We start from the raw sequence: 19075 nt of genomic DNA on the forward strand, positions 1-19075 counted from the left end.
GCCGGGCTGGTGCGCACGCCACGCGGATTAACTCACTTCGATTCTCACAGCTCCATTTTATAGCTGATGCAACAGAGACCCAAAGTGGTAAGTAAGCTGCCCGTGGCAGAGAAGAGGGAGTCCAGTCCTGACACTGCTGCTGGCTGACCTGAGCGACTCCACCCTGCCCCCACGTCTCTTGTGGTTCCCTCTCTACAAAATGGGTCAGACGGACCAGAGAGTCGCTGAGGCTTCTTCAGCTCCCGCATGGTTCTGACTGCTTAAGCCAACTTCTACCTGAGACCAGCATTCCCCCGAGAGGAATGGGAGGTGCAATTACCTGAGCGGGAACATTTATCACCGGAAACACCTCCCGGGAGAAAATGCGGGACTGCGTGATGGTCAGGGGGCTGGTGGGACAGGGGAGCACTAGGCTACAGTCAGTAACAGGACAGACTTTAGCTCGGCGGGGAGAATGCTTTAGCCGTTGAAGCTGCCTGGAATTGTATGTTGAAAGTGATAGATGGAAGTGTATTAGGGAAAAAGTGGAAAGACCGGCATATTTGGCTTCAGAAACTCATAGGTGAGTTTCTAGTTCGTTAGCGGTCCCCGTGAGAACACCCCTGCAGGTTTCAGCTGACCAGTTTCTCAGGGAGAGTAACGAGGTGCCCTTGAGAGCTGACGTGCCCTTGGTCTGTATGAGCAGAAGGATGATCAATACCCTTGACCAGGCCCCTTCCCTCATTTGACCAGCAGGAGAATTTCCTGCCCAGAGGGAAGGACAGCGAAAGGATCAGGGCCACTTAGCAAAGGAAACGCGGGTGGGGAACATTTTGTCCGAGGCAATTTCAGAGATTAGGGTCAGGACAGCAGTTTTCAGCACAAGAAAGAGGGCTTTCCAATAATCGGGACCTTTGAAAGACGAAAGACGCTGCCTGATAAAGAACTGAGCACTTGGTCACGGGTTGTTCAACTCGAGGCCAGTGGCCCCCTGACCCGTGTCACAGAGGAATGGCTGCCATGGGTGGGAGGCTGGTCTGTGCTACCCTTCCAGTTCTACATGGTGTATGTGTCTCCCAAACCAACTTCCTGTGGGAAGACCTGAGCTGACCTCCTGCTACCAGGGGAGGTAAGGAGCGAGGGAGAAAGTGGACTTGTCTTTCCAGGCTGCCTGTGTGGGCTGATGCAGGGTCCAGAAAGCCCCCGGCCCTGGCCGATGCAGGATCCAGAAAGCCCCTGGCCCTGGCCGTCCACACACTGAGGCACCTGCGGCCTGTGGCAGCATGACCTCCCCTGTGCCCCGCCCCCGTCCCCGCTCTGATTTACCGGGAGACTGCGAAGAGGCCGGTGAGCAGCGGGAGCAGCTTGAGGGTGTCTTGGGGCAGGTAGGTGGACAGCACAGCCAGGTTGAAGAAGTACAGGATGAAGAGCTGGACTGACTGGGCCACATACTGCCGGTGGATCTCCACCTCCCGCCGCGGCTCGGCAAAGGGCCGCAGGGCGGAGAAGCACAGCAGGCTCAGCCCGTACACCAGGAGGCCTGGGGGGCAGGGGGTGGGTCAGCAGGGCCAGGCCAGGGCTCCCCACAGTGCGGCTGGAGGCCCAGGAGGGGACAGGCAGGCAGGGGGGGCGGGTGCGCAAGGCCCTGGGGGGCCTGGCCGAATGAAGGGAAACCATCCCGCTCCCCAGCCAGGCCGGCCCTGCCCTCGGCCCAGTCCCCAGGGGCCCCCTCCCCTGTCACAGGGCCCGGGCTCACCCAGCACGATGGGGAAGGTGGCGAAGACCCCGCAGCGCAGCGTGTAGATGAGGCGGGAACTCATGGTGGGCAGCCGGGGGGCGTCGAAGGGCAGGAAGGTGTAGGCCCCGTACAGCAGGCAGGGGAAGAGGACGAGGGCGGCCGCCACCGAGGCCACAGCCTTCAGCCCCTCCTGGCCTCCGCAGCTTCCGCAGCCCCTGCAGGTGCGGCTGGGCGGCCTCGTGGCAGCCTCGGCCCACTTGCGCTCCGGCAGCTCGGGGGGCCCGGCTCGGGGGTGCAGGAGGGCCCGGCGGCGCTCAGCCTCGCCCGCCTCACAGCACAGGGCGACGGCCTCCTGGGGCCGCCGCTCAATGCACTGCAGGTCGATGGGCACGCAGGCCCGGGCCGCCTTCTCGGGCAGCGGGTCAGTGTCATCCTCTGGCAGGCCCTCCGGCTTGCTGGGCGGCTCCACCTCCAGGAGCTCGGGCTCCAGGTTCCGCCAGCCGGGCGGGTCTGGAAACGGAGCACTGGGCTGGGGGCCGGTTCCCCAAGGCAGGGTGGCAGCCTCACTCACAGTGCTGTCTAGACCATCCTCAGTCCCCTCTCCAGCTGCGGGAGACCCGGCTGATGACTCCACTCTGGGGGACTCAGCGCCAGGGGACTCAGCCCCGCTTTCCCCCTCGGGCTGCCCGCCATTGGGGACCAAGGCCTGGGGCGCGCTCTTCTCCGGGGCCTCAGACCCCTTCACCTCCAACAGAGCCAGGGTCTCGGGTTCCGTCATCCTGGGGCCTCGGTTCTGGGGTCTACCGTGAGGTCATGTCACCCTGGAGGTTAGCAGAGGTAAGTTTCGTCAGAGGGCCCCGTCCTCTGGCCCTGAGGACGGGTGGACGAAACTGGAACTCTGCAGGGCAGCCAGTCTCGTGGGCTTTAGTCCCCTCGGGAACCTTTGGGAGGACATGGTGAGGCGGAAGGTGCTGGAACAGGGAGGTGGGAGAGCAGTGAGCAGCTGACATGGAGACACCCTTACGACATCGAAGGCCATCCAGCAGGGGAGGGTGAGTCCGGGGGCACAGGCCTTTGGCTGGGCCAGCCCCCGCCCACGCCTTCTACCCCTCCACCAAAAACCCCGGGGTCATGGCCACCCCAATGCAGGACCCGGAGGAAGGAAAGGTACCTAGAGCTTTGCCCAGAGTTGCCACCTACTGAGGACCTCCTCAGGGACACAGAAGCCTCCTCCTTCACCTTCGAACCTCCCCTTCTCCCTGCAGACCCCGCTCAGACTCTTCCTGGCAACTGATACTAGTGATTTGCCAACAGATCTGTCCCCAGGAACTGGCGGCATGAGTACACCCTGTTTTATCGTTCGAGCCTGGGTACTTGGGCAGCTTCCAAACTCCTCACAAGCCCACCCTGGCCAGCTCCAAGGGCCCGGGTCTGTGCACTCTGCCCTCCAGGTCCCGTGGCAGCTGCCCCCCTGCCTCCTCTCTGGTCTCTCCTCCCCCTGCCGTCTGTTCTGTCCCACTGCTTCTTGATGGGGCTGACCCCTGCCTCTACCTCCGCAAGGGCCCCCCGCTCCTTGACATTCGGATCTTTGACACCCTCTTACTTTCCATCTGGAGAGGCAGAGGGTCCTCACAGCGTCTGGGAAGGAGCCGCCCAGCTCCCTGCTGGCTGTGCAAGTATTCCTCCGGTCTCCCTCAAAGGGAGACCTGTATCTCCAAACCAGTCTGACCAGAGCAGGTGGAGCCCAGATTAAAGGGGCAGGTCCCGCCCTGCTGAATCTGCCGACAGAAAAAGCATGGGCGGAGGATGTCATCCCTCCGAAAGTGGGGGTGCAGCTGGGCATAGAAATAAGTCTGAGTTCTAGCAAATGGGAAGTGTGGGAGCTCCCAGCTCAGGAAGGCAGAGGGGGACCATGGGGTTTGTGCATCAAAGAGTGCTTGGTGTAGTTTGGACTACCCAGAAAAGAGTGGAATTTCTACACTTACTCATTCGGTATTTATTGAGCACCTATTGTTAGCTAAGGCACTATTCTAAGCACAGATCATCCAGGAGACAAGATAACAGGCAAGGTCTTTGCCCTTGAGGGGAACAGATCATAAAGAAGCCTAGCAACTAAATCAATAAAACAATTTCAGTGGGACAAACCTCTTGCCAAGGTGCCATTGGAGCTGAGATGTGAAGGGAAATCAGAGTGCTCCAGGCAAGGGGAGGGACCGTAAGCCAAAGGCCAAGGAGTAGGAAAGACTGGGCTGTTTAAAAAACAGACAGAAAGAAGGTCGGCTGGGACCAGAACCGTAGTGGCGTAAAGGGAATCTACTTCCCATTACAAGGAGTCCACAGCCTCTGCCCCCTAACACCTTGCTTTTTGGGTTTAAGGTCAAGGAATCCAAAGTCATCTTCCCAAAGGGAGTACCTGAGGCAGAAACGCGGGCGTGTGGCTTGTTTCTGCGGTACCTCACACTAAGGTTGTTTGGGCTTTGTGAGGTCATTTTGCAACAGATGGCTCACAAAAGTGACAGCTACATTGGAGCTCATCTTTGGATTGAAAATTCTGAGATAAAATACCCTCCTCAGACTTGTTCGTGGTGTTTTATGATCGAGTTCTATTTCACCCCTCTAAGCTGGAGGATAGGAAGGCAGTTAAGGCATCAAATGATGGGCAGGACAGTGTCTGATTGCTCATCTCCGTATGTCCAGAAGCCAGCATTGTGGCTGGAGGACAGCAGGTGTCCAGTCTATGTTGGCGCGACCGGAAATCTTGGGGAGGGGCAGCAGAAGGGCCGAGTCACGAACTGGATGGAAGGCCTCACTCATGTCTGGCCCTTTACAAGGAAACTTTCACAGGCATTTTTGTTTGTTTGTTTAAATGATGGGGAAAAGGGAGAAATGCAATCACTCAAACCAGTAATTTGAAAGACTCGGTTCAAACGGGAGGAGGGGGTGAAGGGGCAGAAGGGGGTGGCCTGACCACTGCAGGACAAAGCAAAGTCACGCTCCTAGCTCCTGGCATGAGCCCATCTGCCCCGATCCACCCACTGTCCGTTCTCTGGCAGCTGTATCAATAAAGTTTTTCGCAAGGGCTTGAAGAAGCCGGAAAGAGGCCATGCTGCCCGGAGTTAGTTCTGGCAACTTCCCGGGAGGGAAAGTGAGTTCCGCGAGATTTGGGAGCAGCACGCCGCTGGCCCGCAACTGTGCAGCCGCTATCGCGAGACTTGGCAGGCGGAGGAGGAGCTGTCGCGGGCAGCCGCCTCACAGCGATGGCGGCCGAGCAGGGCCGGCGGCGGTGGCTGCTGCGGCTGCGGCCGGAGACGGCGGTGCTGGCGGTAGCGGTGGGTGGCGGGGGCCTGTGACCGGGAGCCACCCCCGGACCCGGGCACCATGAGCCAAGGCCCCGCCGCAGGGGACAGCAGCGAGCCGGAAGCAAAGGTCCTCCACACTAAGCGGCTGTACCGGTGAGAGGGGCCGGGGCGTGAGTGCGCCGCGGAGGGAAGTGGGGGGACGGCGAGGGGCGGGGCCTCGGGCGGGCGGGGCCCGGGCACCCGGCTGGGGCGCGGGCGCGGGAGGAGGGTGCAGTCTGGCCGCGCGCGGGGGCGGGGTCCCGCGGCCCGGGACGGAGCCGCAGGGAGGGGTCGCGGCTGCGAGGTTTGGAGGGGCGCACGTGGAGGGGTCCCCTCCGCGCCGAGCTCGGCCGGGCGCCGAGCTTTGCGGATCCGGGGTGAAGAGCTGGGAATCGAGGGCCGCGGGGGTCGGGGTCAGAGGTGGGGAGGAACCGGAAGGGAATAGTGCTTAAAGCCCTGCGGGACTTCCAGGGGAGAGCCCTGAGCCGAAACCCGGAGAGCCACCTCTCCCCGTGTGACCTTGGGCCTGAGCTTCCTCATCCTTACACGGAGAGATTCGGATTGGATGCGCTCTGAAGTCCCTTAGGGCTCTAATTTGGGGGGAATGAATGAAAAGAAAGGCTGGAAGGCTGTGTGTTGGACTGGAAGGATCCGGAGTTGTCCTTAGGTCAGGGAGCCGGTTCCAGGCCCCTGGGGATTCCTGGCGCCCACCTCCCTCGCAGCCTCACTCCGCAGGCTGTGGCCAGGCAGCCTCCAGACTGGGTTCCTGACCTGCAGGGTGCGGGCACTCGCAGCATTTTCAGCCCTGCGCCCTGGGGACCAGGCCGGTAGTGGGCTCTCCCACCCTGGGTCAGCGGCTCTTCTTGGGGAGCAGCTGGCACACGGGCTCTAGAACTGGATGGAAGTAGAATGGAGTGCAGAGGCCAAGTCGAGCTTTCTGCTTTCCAGAAGGGAGCAAGGCTTGCGGGTTTCGCTTGGCTCAGGCTCGGTAGAAAAGGAGCATTTGCAGGAGAAGGCTGCCCCCTCCAGCCCTGGGCCCCGTCTTGACAGTGAGAGCCAGGGGTGTCTTGCCTTCTCTTCCCTCGAGTCGGCATTTGCCTGCTCTGGCTTCAGAAGACGTTGGGGAATATAGCCTACTCCATAAATAGAAAAGTGATCCAGCCCAGCAGCCCCTGGGCTCTGGGAGAGTGAGGAGTTGGCTGGGGGTGGCACATGTGCCTCGTCATGCTCCTGATTGTCAGAGCTGCCTGTCAGAGCAGTGTGTCAGCAAGATTCCTGACTTGTCCCCGGCCTTTGGTGATGACTCCTTTAGTCATTCTCAAGTCGAGTTCTTTCTCAAGCCACTGCCTTCACAGGACTGATTGATTTAACCTGATGTGTTTGCGTGTGTGGTTTACCAGTGTGCACATGGGTATCTCCGCCTGTAATTGTGCGTTGCTGGTTTTGAGCAGGGTGGAAATTTGAGGCAGAAGGTTTCTGTTTTTATTATTATAGCAGTGGTGATTGGTAGAAGGAATTGGGGGAGGGTGGTCTGATTTCTCTTCCCTAGATAAAGGTGATGTTAGACGATGAAACTGTCACTCTGAGCTTCAGTGAATTTGGGACTTTCCCATAATCTGTTTACAGAAATGAAATTCTGAAATGTTTAAGCCCCTCAGAAGAAAAAGCAGCTGGAGAAGGGATGCTGGAAGGGACACGAGCACCAATTAATTAGGCCAATTAACTAGTTTTTAAAAACACATTTCTTCGTTAACACCGTGCTAAGCCTGGGATTACAACAGTGAATGAGACACAGTCAGTTTTGCGGTTTGGGCTCTAAGGGAGATGACGACTTAGTGGAGGAGCTCACGGTCTGATGGGGAATGGACAAGAAAATGCTGAGTCCTCTCAGGTTTCAGAATTTGCAGTTCGAACTTCCTGGAGTAGTGGCTGTTAACGTTTTTGGGCTGAGAATCGTGAGCCCGTCTGTAAACACACACACCTCCTACATCCGCCCATGGCCCTAGAGTTAAAAGCCCCGCCCTAGGGACCAGGCTGGCATAGAGTGCATCACCAACAGCTGTCTGCCGCTGCCCCTGGCATCGAAGGCCAGGCTGGCCAAAAGGGCCGGCTCCCATCTCTAGGCAGCCCGGGGGGTTGGAGCAGTGCCAAGCTCTCGAGACTGCCTGTGAGAAGGCCTGATCACCTGCCATCCCACCACTCAGCTGGGCCTGGTGGGCACTTTGCCCCGGACGGGCAGCTTTTAGTGGTGTGCTCCCTGGGCCACCGTAGGGTGCTCGCCTGCTGTGGCCCCCTTTCCCTAGCCCAGGGGCATGTGTGTCAGTCTTGTGAAACACTCTGATAGTGTTGAGAATCATCACTCCCTGGTTTTGGTGGCTTCTGTGTCCAGACCTACACCTGATTCTCCTGTTCACACAGCTGCTGTCTGTCATCCTCTGGATTTTGCCCTTCCAGAGAAGACAGCTTCGTCTGGCACTTCTTAGCCATCCGTACTTTTCTCGGCCTTTCTCTCGGTGTCTGGAGTCTCTTCCTTTGCCTTATAACGGGAATGACGAAGAGTCACACTTATTGAGTGCTTACTCTGTACAAGCCTGCTGTGAATGCTTTTTGTGTTAGCTCATGTCACCTTCACAGTCAGTGATGGAAGAACCGAGACGTGGGCAGGCAGGTGTTTTGCCCAGGACCACTCAGCTGCTAGCATTCACTGGGATTTGAACCCGTGCAGTCTGGTTCCAGGGCCCACACTGTGCACTCGACAAACGGTTCCTTCAGCAGGATCCAGGAGACATCGTGATGCAGCCTCTCAAGACCCCCCACTTTCCCACAGTCCCCATTCCAGAGCAGAATTTTACACTAGGGATGCCATCACCAAAGGCTGGAGACGCACTGCCCGTCTCCTTCACGGCCGCGATAATAAGCTCTCCCGCAACAGTAATTCATCCGCTGCACCCTGACGAGGGCAGTGCCCCCCGTGTACCGATGCCGTGTGTGAAATGTTTCATTTGGTCGTCGCAGCAGCCCTCCGAGGTGGCTGCTGTGGTCATCTCCGTTTTTATGGGTGTGGTGACTGCTGCTGAGAGAGGTTGGCAGGTAATGAGCCCAGAGTTCCAGCGCCAGGAAGGCACAGCCAGGGCTCAGACCCGAGATTTTCCGCCTGGCATCAGAGCCTGTGCTTTTCCATTGGGAGAGCCTGCCTTCCCCCATCACGGGGTTCCTCCTCCTTGATGGGACATTTTGGGCGGGAGAGTTGTTGTGACACGCTGTCCTGTGTGTTGTGGGGTGTCTAGGAGTGCCCACTAAATGCCAGTAGCAAGCAACCCCTTTAGCACCCCGGTTGTGACAATGGAAGTGTCTCCATCATTGCCGGACGCCCCCGGGAGGCTGCTGGGTCAGGGTGTAGGCAGATCACCTCGTTCCGTACAGAGCAGTCTGCAGCCTCCCCATCTCCCCGCCCTCACTCCTTGGCTGCTCCTCGGGGCCGGTGTCTGGCGTCCTGGCGGACCATGCACACGGCTCGGGCCGCTCGCCCGTGTTCCCCTGCAGGGCTGTGGTGGAGGCCGTGCACCGACTCGACCTCATCCTGTGCAACAAAGCCGCGTATCAAGAAGTGTTCAAGCCGGAGAACGTTAGCCTGCGGAACAAGTAAGCTGGGGACTAGGCCGCAGACCCTGCACCCGGCCCCGCCACCTGCAGACACCTGTTCTCTCTCCCCTGGCCTCCTGTACAGCGATGGGCTCTGAAGTCCTGCCTTCCTGGGGCCGGGCATGGGGGTCCTCACGCCGTCCGCGGCTTCTGCATCTGTTAGCCTGGTGCCCTGAGAGTGGCATCTGAGTTGGGGAATTGGCTGTACCGCGTCCTGAAAGGAAAAGGAGAGGATAAAAGGCAGAGAGAGGAGAGGAGGGTGCAGGGCGAGAAAACGACGATTAAAGTTCGTACGGTCCTGTCTGTCTCCTGGGGCTCCGACTGCCTTCCAGGACGGCCGTCGTCCTGGGTCACACTGACCGATCCTGGATGTGTCCTGGGAGGTCCGGAGGTTTGTCGGCGGGGTGTTGGCAGAGGCCACCTTGCCCTCGGGCCTTGTGCGTCCCGCGAGGCAGGGGCCCCCCCCTCACGCTCCACTGCCTGCAGGCTGCGTGAGCTGTGCGTCAAGCTCATGTTCCTGCACCCGGTGGACTATGGGAGGAAGGCCGAGGAGCTGCTGTGGAGAAAGGTGTACTACGAAGTCATCCAGCTTATCAAGACGAACAAAAAGGTACGGGGCGGCCCCGGATCCTGGCAAGCAGCTTGTCTACAGAGGGGACGCTGCGGGGAAAAGACCCAGCTGAAGTGGGCGGGGTGGCTGGAGGCGGGGCGGGGAGATGGTGGGGAGGGAGGGGGTGCGTGGTCCCCAGCGGGAGGCTGAGCGTGTATGGTAGTTCCGAGTGAGAGTACATTTCTGTCCTCCATGAGAAGGCAGGGGTGCCCTGGGCTGGATTCGCTGCCCCCCCCCCACCCCCAGCACATCCACAGCCGGAGCACCTTGGAATGCGCCTACAGGACACACCTGGTCGCTGGCATCGGCTTCTACCAGCACCTCCTTCTCTACATCCAGTCCCACTACCAGCTCGAGCTGCAGTGCTGCATCGACTGGACCCATGTCACCGATCCCCTCATAGGTCAGTGGGCTGGGGAGCAAGCTCCCGTGCCTCCACCTGGGCGTGCGTGGCCCTCGAAGCTCGTGGAGCTTGTGACCCAGCCAGGCACTGAACCTTCCAGCAAGACTTGCAGGTGTTCGTGAAGCTTGGATGTGGGCGGATCGGAACACGAACTAGGGTGAAGACCCAAGGGACAGAGGCCTCTGGCCTGGGATGGGGGCCGGGCTGTGGCGTGATCTTGGCCAGGGCCGGCACGCCTGTCCTCTGCATCATCCCTTTGACCGCTGCGGGTTGCGCGCCCTCCTTCAGCATGGCGCGGTCTCTCGGCCAGGGCACGTCCTGGCGGCAGAGCCTTCCCTTTGTGTCCGGCTGGCGGCCGCCCTTCAGGGCCCTCGCCCTCTCCCGACCCCCTGCTCTTCACGCCCCTCACCGGCCTGTGGGCATTCTGGGTCACATGGGGGTCGTGGCCTGTGCGGCGCATTTGGAAGTGTTTAAACAAGCTGCGTTCGCCCTAGGCAGATCCATGGCCTTTGTGCCAGACGCCAAGGGCCAGCACCCCGGAGCGATTAGGGACCCTTAACTTCCGGTTGGTCCCTAGACCCTGCAGCTCTTCTCCCCGCTGGTGTGTTTTCCACTCGGCCAGCTGTGAGAAGTCACGTAGAAAACCTGAAAGGCTTTCTGGGGGTGGGGGCATAGCAGAGCATGGCTGCAAGACCCAGTGGCGGGACGCTGGTCTCTGGAGCCAGGCTGGCCCTTCCGCGCCTGCTGGGTGGCGGGTGACCTCACTGTACAGTGGGATGACTGAGGGGTAGCCTCACGGGTGCTCAAGGCCAGCGAGGTTGACCTCGGGAGACACTAGGGCCCATGCCTGGCACCCAGACACCGCCCCTGGCCATCTCCTTCCCAGGCCACTTCCCTCTCCGGGGCGGAGGCCGAGCACGGCCCTGGCCTCGTCCACGCCGCGCTACTCCTGGGCAGGTCCCCCCCCCTTCTTTTTAGGAGCCTTCTTGTTTCGACCTTCCCCGTGACCTTCCCCACGAGGAGCTGTCCCAGTTGAGGAACCCAGCCCCTGTTGGCCAGTCCCTCGCCGCCCTGGGAGCGAGTCTTCTCTGTCCCAGAGATAGTGCTCTGAGAGCCTGGGCTCTCAGTTCCTCTGTCCACCTGGGTAGGTGTTCCCATGGGCGCGGGACGCGGTGTGGGCTCACGAGTCTCTCCCTCCTTCTCTCAGGATGCAAGAAGCCAGTGTCTGCCTCAGGGAAGGAGACGGACTGGGCGCAGATGGCATGCCACCGATGTCTGGTGTACCTGGGGGATCTGTGTAAGGGTCCAAACCTGCGTTCCCTCTGTTTGGGGCTCAGGACAGGCTCCAGCTGCCTCCGAGCTTGGTGCCCCTGCATCCAAGCCGGGCGGAGCTTGGCCTCTGAGCGCTTCTTCCCGTCGGCTGATGCTGCCCCTTCCCTGCCCGTCTCCTCGCGAGCCGGAGAGGGCCAGTGGGCGCAGGGAGGGAGGCGCGTTCGAGCTCTCAGCAGTGGCCGAGGGAGATTTTAACTTCTTCTTTGGGGTTTTCTTTTCTCTCTGCTGGGGGAATTGAAGTCAGGCCCAGGGCGGACTTACTGGCTTGACAGATGGTTCTCAGAATGGGAAAGTACTGACTCTGTGGCCCCTGGTGTCCAGTCCCCATAGACAAAGGGTCCTCAGTGGCTGCTGCTGCGTGGCTGTTGGGCACGTTGTCTCTTCCTGCCCCGAGGCACGTGTCGTCCTGCCCCCTGCCCACCCCTGGACCCTCGGAGGCGGCTGTTTGCCGTGAGGCTGACCAGGGTCATTAGTGGTGTGGCCTCTCGGGAATGAGCAGTTGCATCTGAAGCAGGCGTCAGAGTGTCCCAAGGAGCCGTGCGCTGCGGCCCGCCGTGGGGGTCGGGAAGAGCCTGCTTCCTTTGCAGACGCTGAGCGTCCTTTACACGTTGGCCTGAGCCGCGAGGAGGAGAGCATCGGGCAGTTCACCCGCAGCGATGCAATTTTAAGACTGCCAGAGGCCTCAGCGGCTCGCCTCTAGCTCAGTGTCCTCCGCCCGGGCTTTGGGGACAGCTCCTCGGGGACCCCGGAAGAGGGCGGTCTTCCTCACACGTGGAGTCATGGCGGTTCTCCCTCTCTCCTCTGCCCTGCAGCGCGGTATCAGAACGAGCTGGCCGGCGTGGACACCGAGCTGCTCGCGGAGAGGTTTTACTACCAGGCTCTGTCGGTGGCCCCCCAGATTGGTGAGTGGCCCCACGTGGGCCCCCCCCAGCCCAGCGGCATTTTCCAAGCAGGGGACAGTGCCAGCGTGGCCGGCGGGCTGCTCTCGCTTTGCCCGGGTCCTCCCCGCAGTCAGTCCGCTTGTGCTTCACCAGTGGCCTCGTCGCCCATGATGCACACTCAGGAGCTGGGAAGGTCTCTTGAGAAGGAGGGGACAGCGGGAGGAGGTCTGTGTAGAGAGGAGATGGTACTTCGTCTGGCCCTAGCAGGCACAGTGACAAGGGATGAGGCCCCACGACAGGGAGAGGCGGGGACCGCGTGTGGGTGGGACTCGGCACTGGGAAACGGGGCTGGGTAGAGGGGGCCCGTGCGGCTCTGTCAGCCTGGGAAGAGCCGCCGCCACTGAAGGCCTGGCTCCCTCAGAGGCAGGTTGGGCGGGGGCGGGCTGATTGGAGAGAGTCTGCCAGGAGTCCTCTGGGACTCCGGTGTCGCCTGCAGACCCAGCTCTCCTCCCCACGAGTCCTTTGATGCTGGGCTTTGGGTGGGCATGGTGGCTCCAGGCTGAGTGACGTCTCTCTCCCCAGGAATGCCATTCAACCAGCTGGGCACCCTGGCTGGCAGCAAATACTACAGTGTGGAGGCCATGTACTGCTACCTGCGCTGGTGAGCCCCTGCCGCCACCCCCCTGCCGGGCGCCCTCCCGCTGCTTTGTACACAGCCACCTGGATGTGTCGGCACGTGGGCAGCTTACATTGCTCTCCACTGTCTCATGCAAAGCACAGGGCTGTTGTCTCGAAGAAGGAAATATGTTTGACAGGGTTGATAAAACATGACCGAAGGAGCCTCGGTAGGAACCTCAGAACTGCAGAGCTTCAGGGCCCTGAGGGGACAGCGATGACAGTGGGGGGGGCTGACTTGACGGCGGGGTGGATCACAGCCTCCCCGATCTGACACTCAGCTCTTAGGATCGGAAGTATTCTCAGGGCTCCCGAAGTTGATCAGAGTTAGGTTACTGAGGCACTGTCACCAAGTGCGCGTGAGGCTGGGTGAACCAGCATGCTGCTGATTACGTGACAGGGAGACGGGACCCTCACAGGTGCCACCCGAGGGCCCAGGTCCCAGCACTTCTCAGGACAGGCTGTGTGGTGGCTCGGGCCTCACAGCAGAGGGTCAGGCACTTATGGCCTAGGGACACGCCTGGTCCTGCCTTAGAGCTCCGTGCGCCATGGCCTGGGGTCACCCGGGCAGGGGAGCCCATTCCCATGCCACCAGTCTGTGCTGTCACGCGGCCCCTCCACCTCTCAGTGCAGACGGCCCCTGTGCAGCCGCGGTCACCTCGGTAGGGTCGCCGTGTTCAGCGCCATTTTGTAGCATGTTCACCTTTCCTCATCCCTTCCGGGGAGCGCCCCTCGCTGCTCCCGGCCCCTCGTCACACTCCCGGCCACGGTTTAGGGCAAGTCGCTTCGGAGCACCGCGCACATCCAGGTTGGGGGTGCCCCTAAGCCCCACCCCCTTAGTGCCGATACAGTCCCGTCGTGTGGGGCTCGGCGCCGGGGGTCCCAGCTGGGCCGCTCCTGGTGCACCGTCTGCGTCAGTCACTGGCGCTTGGCTGACCCGGAGGCTGGTGCGTCTGCAGGGTTGGCTCCGCTGGACTCGGGCGTCTCCATGGGGCCCCTCCTCAGGGGAGACCAGCTTCTTACGTGGCAGCTTGAGACTCACCGATGAACGACCAGGAGACTGGAGGCAGAATCTGCCTGCCCCAAAGACCTGGGGGCACCTCCAGTGTTCGGTCAGAGCAGCGTGTAGCCCCCAGCACCCCTCCCGAGATTTCAGGGTCCGGGGAGATAGAGCCCAGTGTCAGTGGAAGGGATGGCCGAGGAATTCACGTGAATTCTTTCCTGGCCTCACTGTGTGACCATGGTGGTTCTAATGACAAGGACTTGAAGGTGCAGCTAGGGCTTTAGGCTCCATATGAAGCGGACTTGGGATGGGGGCTCGGCTCTGCCACATGTTGGCTTGTGACCTTGCCACCGTGTTCCATGGCTCCATTTCCCCATCTGTACACATGGGCAGTGGTGGGGTGCGGTGCTCAGTGTATGTTTGTGTTTGAGTGTCATGAGGACCAGCTGAAATTGTGCGTGCGAGCGTCCTTGCCCATAGTAGGCGCTTGTTAAATGCTCCCCAGTGAGTAGTAGTCAACACTTTAAAGACCAGGGATGGTACGTTTCGGGGGTAGCGACTAAGGTGTCTGGCACGGAGTGGGACTGTATCTTGTTCCCATGTGTGTTGGAGACGTGGGCCTCGCCCCTACCCGATGCATCTGGAAGGCGCGTGCGTGTGGCCGGGGAGGAGCACGCGTGGAGGGGAGGCTGGCCCAGCGCCCTTGCCAGCAGCGTTGCCCCTGGAAGCCCTGGCAGGGCCACAGCACCCCCGCCCGGCCCTGCCAAGGCTCAGCGGCCTCCGTCTCCCTCAGCATCCAGTCGGAAGTGTCCTTCGAGGGGGCCTATGGGAACCTCAAGCGGCTGTACGACAAGGCAGCCAGAATGCACCACCAGCTGAAGAAGCGCGAGGCGCGCAGACTGTCTCCCGGCCGCAAGCGGTGAGGGGTCCGGGGGGCTCTCCGCGCAGTCGGCGCAGCGGGGAGGTGAGGGTTCCGGGGGGCTCTCCGCGCAGTCGGCGCAGCGGGGAGGCCACCTGCCGCTCACCGCCGCCTCCTGGGCCCCCGTTTCAGATGCAAAGACGTCAAGAGGCTGCTGGTGAACTTCATGTACCTGCAGAGCCTGCTGCAGCCCAAGAGCAGGTGAGGGCAGCGCGAGGCGCCTGTGCCCTGTGAGCCGTGGGGGCGCCGGCTGCCTCCCGGGGTCCCCAGCCAGCTCGCCCGTTCTCAGCCTCCCTCGCTGTTTCGCCCACGGGTTCTGGGCCCATTCTCCCGGCAGCTCTCCCTCTGGTACGGAGTAGGCTCTGGCCAGATGTTGAAGGAGCCACCGAACAGAAGCCCGCCGGTGCTGGCCCCTGCCGCCCTCTCCCGTCCCCCATGGGACCCCCTGAGCCCGTGCGTGGTACTCCCTGCTCTCTGCCCGCCCGGGCCCCCATCGCTGACCTCCACTGCCACTCCTGCCCTCCTGCCCTCCTGCAGCTCTGTGGACGCCGAGCTGACGTCGCTTTGCCAGTCGGTTCTGGAGGACTTCAACCTCTGTCTCTTCTACCTGCCTTCGTCACCCAACCTGAGCCTGGCCAGTGAGGACGGGGAGGAGAACGAGAGCGGGTGTGCCTTCCTCCCGGACCTGCTCATCTTCCAGATGGTCGTCATCTGCCTCATGGGTGTGCACAGCCTGAAGAGAGCAGGTGCCTCTGCCTGGGTCCCTCCCCTGCCCGCCGACTTCCAGGACCCTCGCCGGTCTTCCCTGCAGCTGCTGCTTTGTAAACTCCCTCCCGCAAGCTGCCCTTGCCACCACCGTGTCACGTGTGTCACTGCTGGGCTGGGGGAGGGTCGGGGATGGGGCCTTGCCGGTCAGGAGCTCCTGGTGAGTGGACGAAGGCAGCCACGCATCCCCTCCCCTGCTCACCCCTCCCACGAACACACCGCTGAGGCCAGGACCCGGGTGGACAGGGTCAGGTGTGCAAACCTTCCAGGCAGAGGTGAACGCGGAGCAGGGTTGGGGAGCAGGGAGGACACAGGCAGGGCTGGGTGTGAGGGTACTGGGGTTTCGGGGGGAGCCTTGTGTAGACAGCAGAGCCAGGGCGGGTGACGTGACGAGAGCACGTGCTATGTGAGGAAGCGCCCGGGGAGCCGGCGCGTCCTAGATCAGAGGATGGCGGTGCAGAGCCCAAGGGACGTCTTTACCTCAGAAGCAGCTTTGAGAGGTGGTCAGACCCTTGGAAAGGTCGGGACAGGGGAGGCGGGTGGGAGTGGCCAGGGCCCCAGGCCCCTGACGCGGGGCCCTCCCGGCCGCAGGGTCCACGCAGTACAGCGCAGCCATCGCCTTCACCCTGGCCCTGTTTTCCCACCTCGTCAACCACGTCAACATACGGCTGCAGGCCGAGCTGGAGGAGGGCGAGAACCCGGTCCCCGCACTGCAGAGCGACAGCACAGGTGCGGGCGTGGGCGTGGGGATCCGGGGGGCACACAGGCGTGGCCGGGGAGGTGGCGTCGAGGGTGTCTCCCCGCTCCTGGCCCCCAGTTTGTCCCTAGGCCCCACCTGACGTTCTCTCTCCACAGACGAACCCGAGTCCAAGGAGCCCTTGGAGAAAGAGGAGGGCCCGGGGCCCGAGCCCCCGCCCGCGGCACCTCCAGCCAGTGAGGCCAGGAGGAGCCGCAGGTTGTCTCGCCTCTCCTGCCTCCGGCGGCGCCGCCACCTGCCCAAAGCTGGGGATGACAGTGACCTGAGCGAAGGCTTTGAGTCGGACTCGAGCCACAACTCGGCCCGGGCCAGCGAGGGCTCGGAGAGCGGCTCCGACAAGAGCCTCGACGGTGGAGGCGCAGCCTTTGACGCCGAGACGGACTCAGAAATGAACAGCCAGGAGTCTCGGTCAGACCTGGAGGACATGGAGGATGAGGAGGGGACACGGTCCCCAGCCCCGGAGCCCCCTCGGGCCAGGTCGGAGGCTCCCGAGTCCCTCAACGGCCCCCTGGGCCCCAACGAAGCCAGCATTGCCAGCAACCTGCAGGCCATGTCCACCCAGATGTTCCAGACCAAGCGCTGCTTCCGACTGGCCCCCACCTTCAGCAACCTGCTCCCCCAGCCCGCCGCTGAGCCTCACGCCCTGGCCAGCTGTAGGCCCTGCGTCAACGGGGACGTGGACAGGCCCTCGGACCCAGGTACTGGGCAAGGCTCCGGTCCCCGCTTCTGTCCCACTGGCACTCGCTGAGGGACCCCTGCTCTCTGGCAGTTCGTCTGCCCCCACTCCCAGCTCCCACCCTGTCTCGTGGTTTTATTTGGCTCCCCTGCACCCCGCCCTCTGGGTTTGGGGCTTTCCTCCGCACATGACAAGTGTGGCTGTGCCCCTCCCTCCCGCCCCCCTGCCCAGCGCTATCCCAAGTCCCGCCAGGGCTCCTGGAAGCTGGGAGAACCCGCACTCAGCAGGGCAGTGGGTTAGAGTGAGGCCTGAGGGTCTCCCCTGCACAGGGAGTGGCCGGTGGCGAGCGCTGGCTGAGCTGCCTCCTTGCCAAGCTCTGGACCCTGTCTTGCCTTCCTTTCGTGGCAGTTTGGTGCTGGACAGCTCCCCAGTCTCGGTGCTGGCCTTCCTCCCCCTGCCCCCCGGCCCGCTGTGCGTGCTGCTCCCTCAGGGCTGGAGCACGCTTCCTCTCGTGCCCCGAGCGTGTCGCTCGGTTAGTTCTTACTCGCCCTGTAGATGTTTTCTTAGTGACTCGGTCTGGACTTGCGAGGTGAGTAGGTGTCCTCTCCGTGGGCTGCTGCAGCCTCTGCACCTGCGCAGCTGCAGCCCTTCCCCCACAGTGGTCCGCCTTCCCTGCTCGCCCGCGGGCCTCCTGAGGGCAGGGCAGCTGCGTTTGTCCTCAGTGCCGAGCACGTTGCCCGGCCTGCGGGGGCACCGAGGAGACGGGATGAGTAAAAGCAGTGAGGAGGCCGACGCTCCGCTGGAGCGACCCGCCCAGCGTCTCGGAGCGTGTGAAGTTGGCGGGGCGGGAGCTGGAGGCCCCGCTGCTGGGCCCCTGTCCTCCCCCCGCCCTCCGTGTAGCCTGTGCGAGGCCCTTCGTAAATGTTGGTTGAGGACAGGTGTAGATCAGCCTCCCCAATCAGCCTGAGCCTAAAAGAATCATATTTAAAGTGGCACCAGGCTCTTGACTTACAAGCAGCTGTCTGGGAGGTGGTGGGCCCAGGCACGCTGGCAGGGGACAGTGATCCCTCCGCCCTCCTATGAAGACTTTTAGGGGAGCCCAGGTGAGTGAGGGTTGCCTGCCCAGTGAGCTAAAGCCTGTTGCCATGTGCCACTGGCTCACCCGCCTCTGTCCCCCATCCCCAGCCTCTGAGGACGGCTCTGAGTCAGAGGGGAGTGAGTCCAGCGGACGCTCCTGTCCGAATGAGCACAGCATCCAGGAGAAGCTGCAGGTCCTGATGGCCGAAGGCCTGCTCCCCGCCGTGAAGATCTTCCTGGACTGGCTGCGGACCAACCCTGATCTCATCGTCGTGTGCGCGCAGGTGTTGCTGCAGCCCCACCGCCCTTCCCCAGGTCCCGGGGTGTCAGCCAGGCTGGGGCAAGAGTCAGTGCAGCACCTGCTCGCGGGGCTTCTGGGCTCTCTGCAGGGGGACGCCTAGGCACGACCGTGGTCCTGGGAGAGCCTGTGGTCCGTGGCGCCCCCTGCACGGGTAGGAAGTGAGGAGGCTGCGTGTTCTGCGTCGCAGTTCAGTGCTGGGCGAAGCCTCCACCAGGGGTGGTTGTGGTGCGAGCGTGCGTCAGCGTCTCAGGAAGGGTGCCGTGCTGGGTACTGACGAAGGAGACAGGTGTGGGGCTGGCGGGGTTTCCAGGCAGGGTGTGAAGGAGCCCGGGGTAGGGGCAGGAGGCCGGCTGGAGCGAGGGCGGGCTCCTCCCCTTCGGTCTTGGTTTCCATCTTGAGCCTCTGGTGTCCTGAGGCTTCTGCCCCACTTTGTTCAGGTAGCACACATGTGCTGCGGGAAGACACCCTGTCCTTGCGGGTCCCCCTCGTTCCTCAGCGGGAGCGGCTCAGGGCCAGGCACACACTCGGCTGCATGCTTTTTTGGATGACAGCCTAATCAGTCCCGTTCAGTCACCGGGGGAGGTGCAGCATGGTGGGGATGTGGTCGCCTCCCTGCGGAGTGTCCGCGAGTGGGCACGAGGCGTGGAAGACAAGGTGCATGCGGGACGGGAGGAGGCCTCCCTAGGCGCCCGGCTCTTCCCTCCGCCTTCTCTGTCCGAGACGCCTTCAGCTGCTGGTGAAGGGCGGCCAGGCTCCGTGGCCACCCTCATCCCTCACGGGCCCGCTTCCTGTTTCCAAGTCCTCCGCCAGCCCCGCCGGCCTCTGGTCATTTTCCAGCAGACCCTTCCAGGCTGGTGACCACAGTCCCCCTACCACCCTCGCTGAGGCCCCTCTGCCTCTGTCCCCAGAGCTCTCAAAGTCTGTGGAACCGCCTGTCGGTGTTGCTGAACCTGTTACCAGCTGCTGGTGAGCTCCAAGA

General features: G+C 62.2%; 2 protein-coding genes across 5 annotated transcripts in view; one reads left to right on the top strand and one right to left on the bottom strand.

Moving 5' to 3' along the window:
• Positions 1-1256: 1256 nt before the first annotated feature.
• Positions 1257-4897, bottom strand: TMEM79 (transmembrane protein 79). 2 transcript variants are annotated; one of them, XM_039849794.1, is made up of 4 exons: positions 4686-4897; positions 3321-3495; positions 1736-2538; positions 1261-1519 (listed from the first exon to the last, which is right to left on the bottom strand). In XM_039849794.1, the coding sequence occupies exons 3-4, from the start codon at positions 2493-2495 to the stop codon at positions 1302-1304; spliced, it is 978 nt and encodes a 325-aa protein (XP_039705728.1). In that variant the 5' UTR covers positions 2496-2538; positions 3321-3495; positions 4686-4897; the 3' UTR covers positions 1261-1301. The 2 variants fall into 2 exon arrangements, with proteins under 2 accessions (XP_039705729.1, XP_039705728.1); XM_039849795.1 differs by lacking the exons at positions 3321-3495; positions 4686-4897 and having other exon boundaries at positions 1257-1519; positions 1736-3197.
• Positions 4898-4943: 46 nt separating this feature from the next.
• Positions 4944-19075, top strand: part of SMG5 (SMG5 nonsense mediated mRNA decay factor) — a 21618-nt gene continuing 7486 nt past the window's right edge. The window contains exons 1-14 of one of the 3 annotated variants that reach the window (XM_039849785.1): positions 4944-5169; positions 8599-8697; positions 9184-9307; positions 9554-9710; positions 10918-11007; positions 11855-11944; positions 12506-12584; positions 14395-14520; positions 14653-14721; positions 15058-15266; positions 15877-16014; positions 16141-16740; positions 17904-18079; positions 19005-19075. In XM_039849785.1, the coding sequence (XP_039705719.1) occupies positions 5096-5169; positions 8599-8697; positions 9184-9307; positions 9554-9710; positions 10918-11007; positions 11855-11944; positions 12506-12584; positions 14395-14520; positions 14653-14721; positions 15058-15266; positions 15877-16014; positions 16141-16740; positions 17904-18079; positions 19005-19075 (2102 nt within the window). In that variant the 5' untranslated portion in view covers positions 4944-5095. Of the gene's footprint in view, positions 5170-5306; positions 5439-8596; positions 8698-9183; positions 9308-9553; positions 9711-10917; positions 11008-11854; positions 11945-12505; positions 12585-14394; positions 14521-14652; positions 14722-15057; positions 15267-15876; positions 16015-16140; positions 16741-17903; positions 18080-19004 lie in introns of those variants that run through there. The other 2 variants (XM_039849786.1, XM_039849787.1) reach the window with 2 other exon arrangements.

The sequence above is a fragment of the Pteropus medius genome, unplaced genomic scaffold (genome assembly GCF_902729225.1).
Source record: "Pteropus medius unplaced genomic scaffold, Ma_sr-lr_union100, whole genome shotgun sequence".
Classification (NCBI taxonomy): Eukaryota; Metazoa; Chordata; class Mammalia; order Chiroptera; family Pteropodidae; genus Pteropus; species Pteropus medius.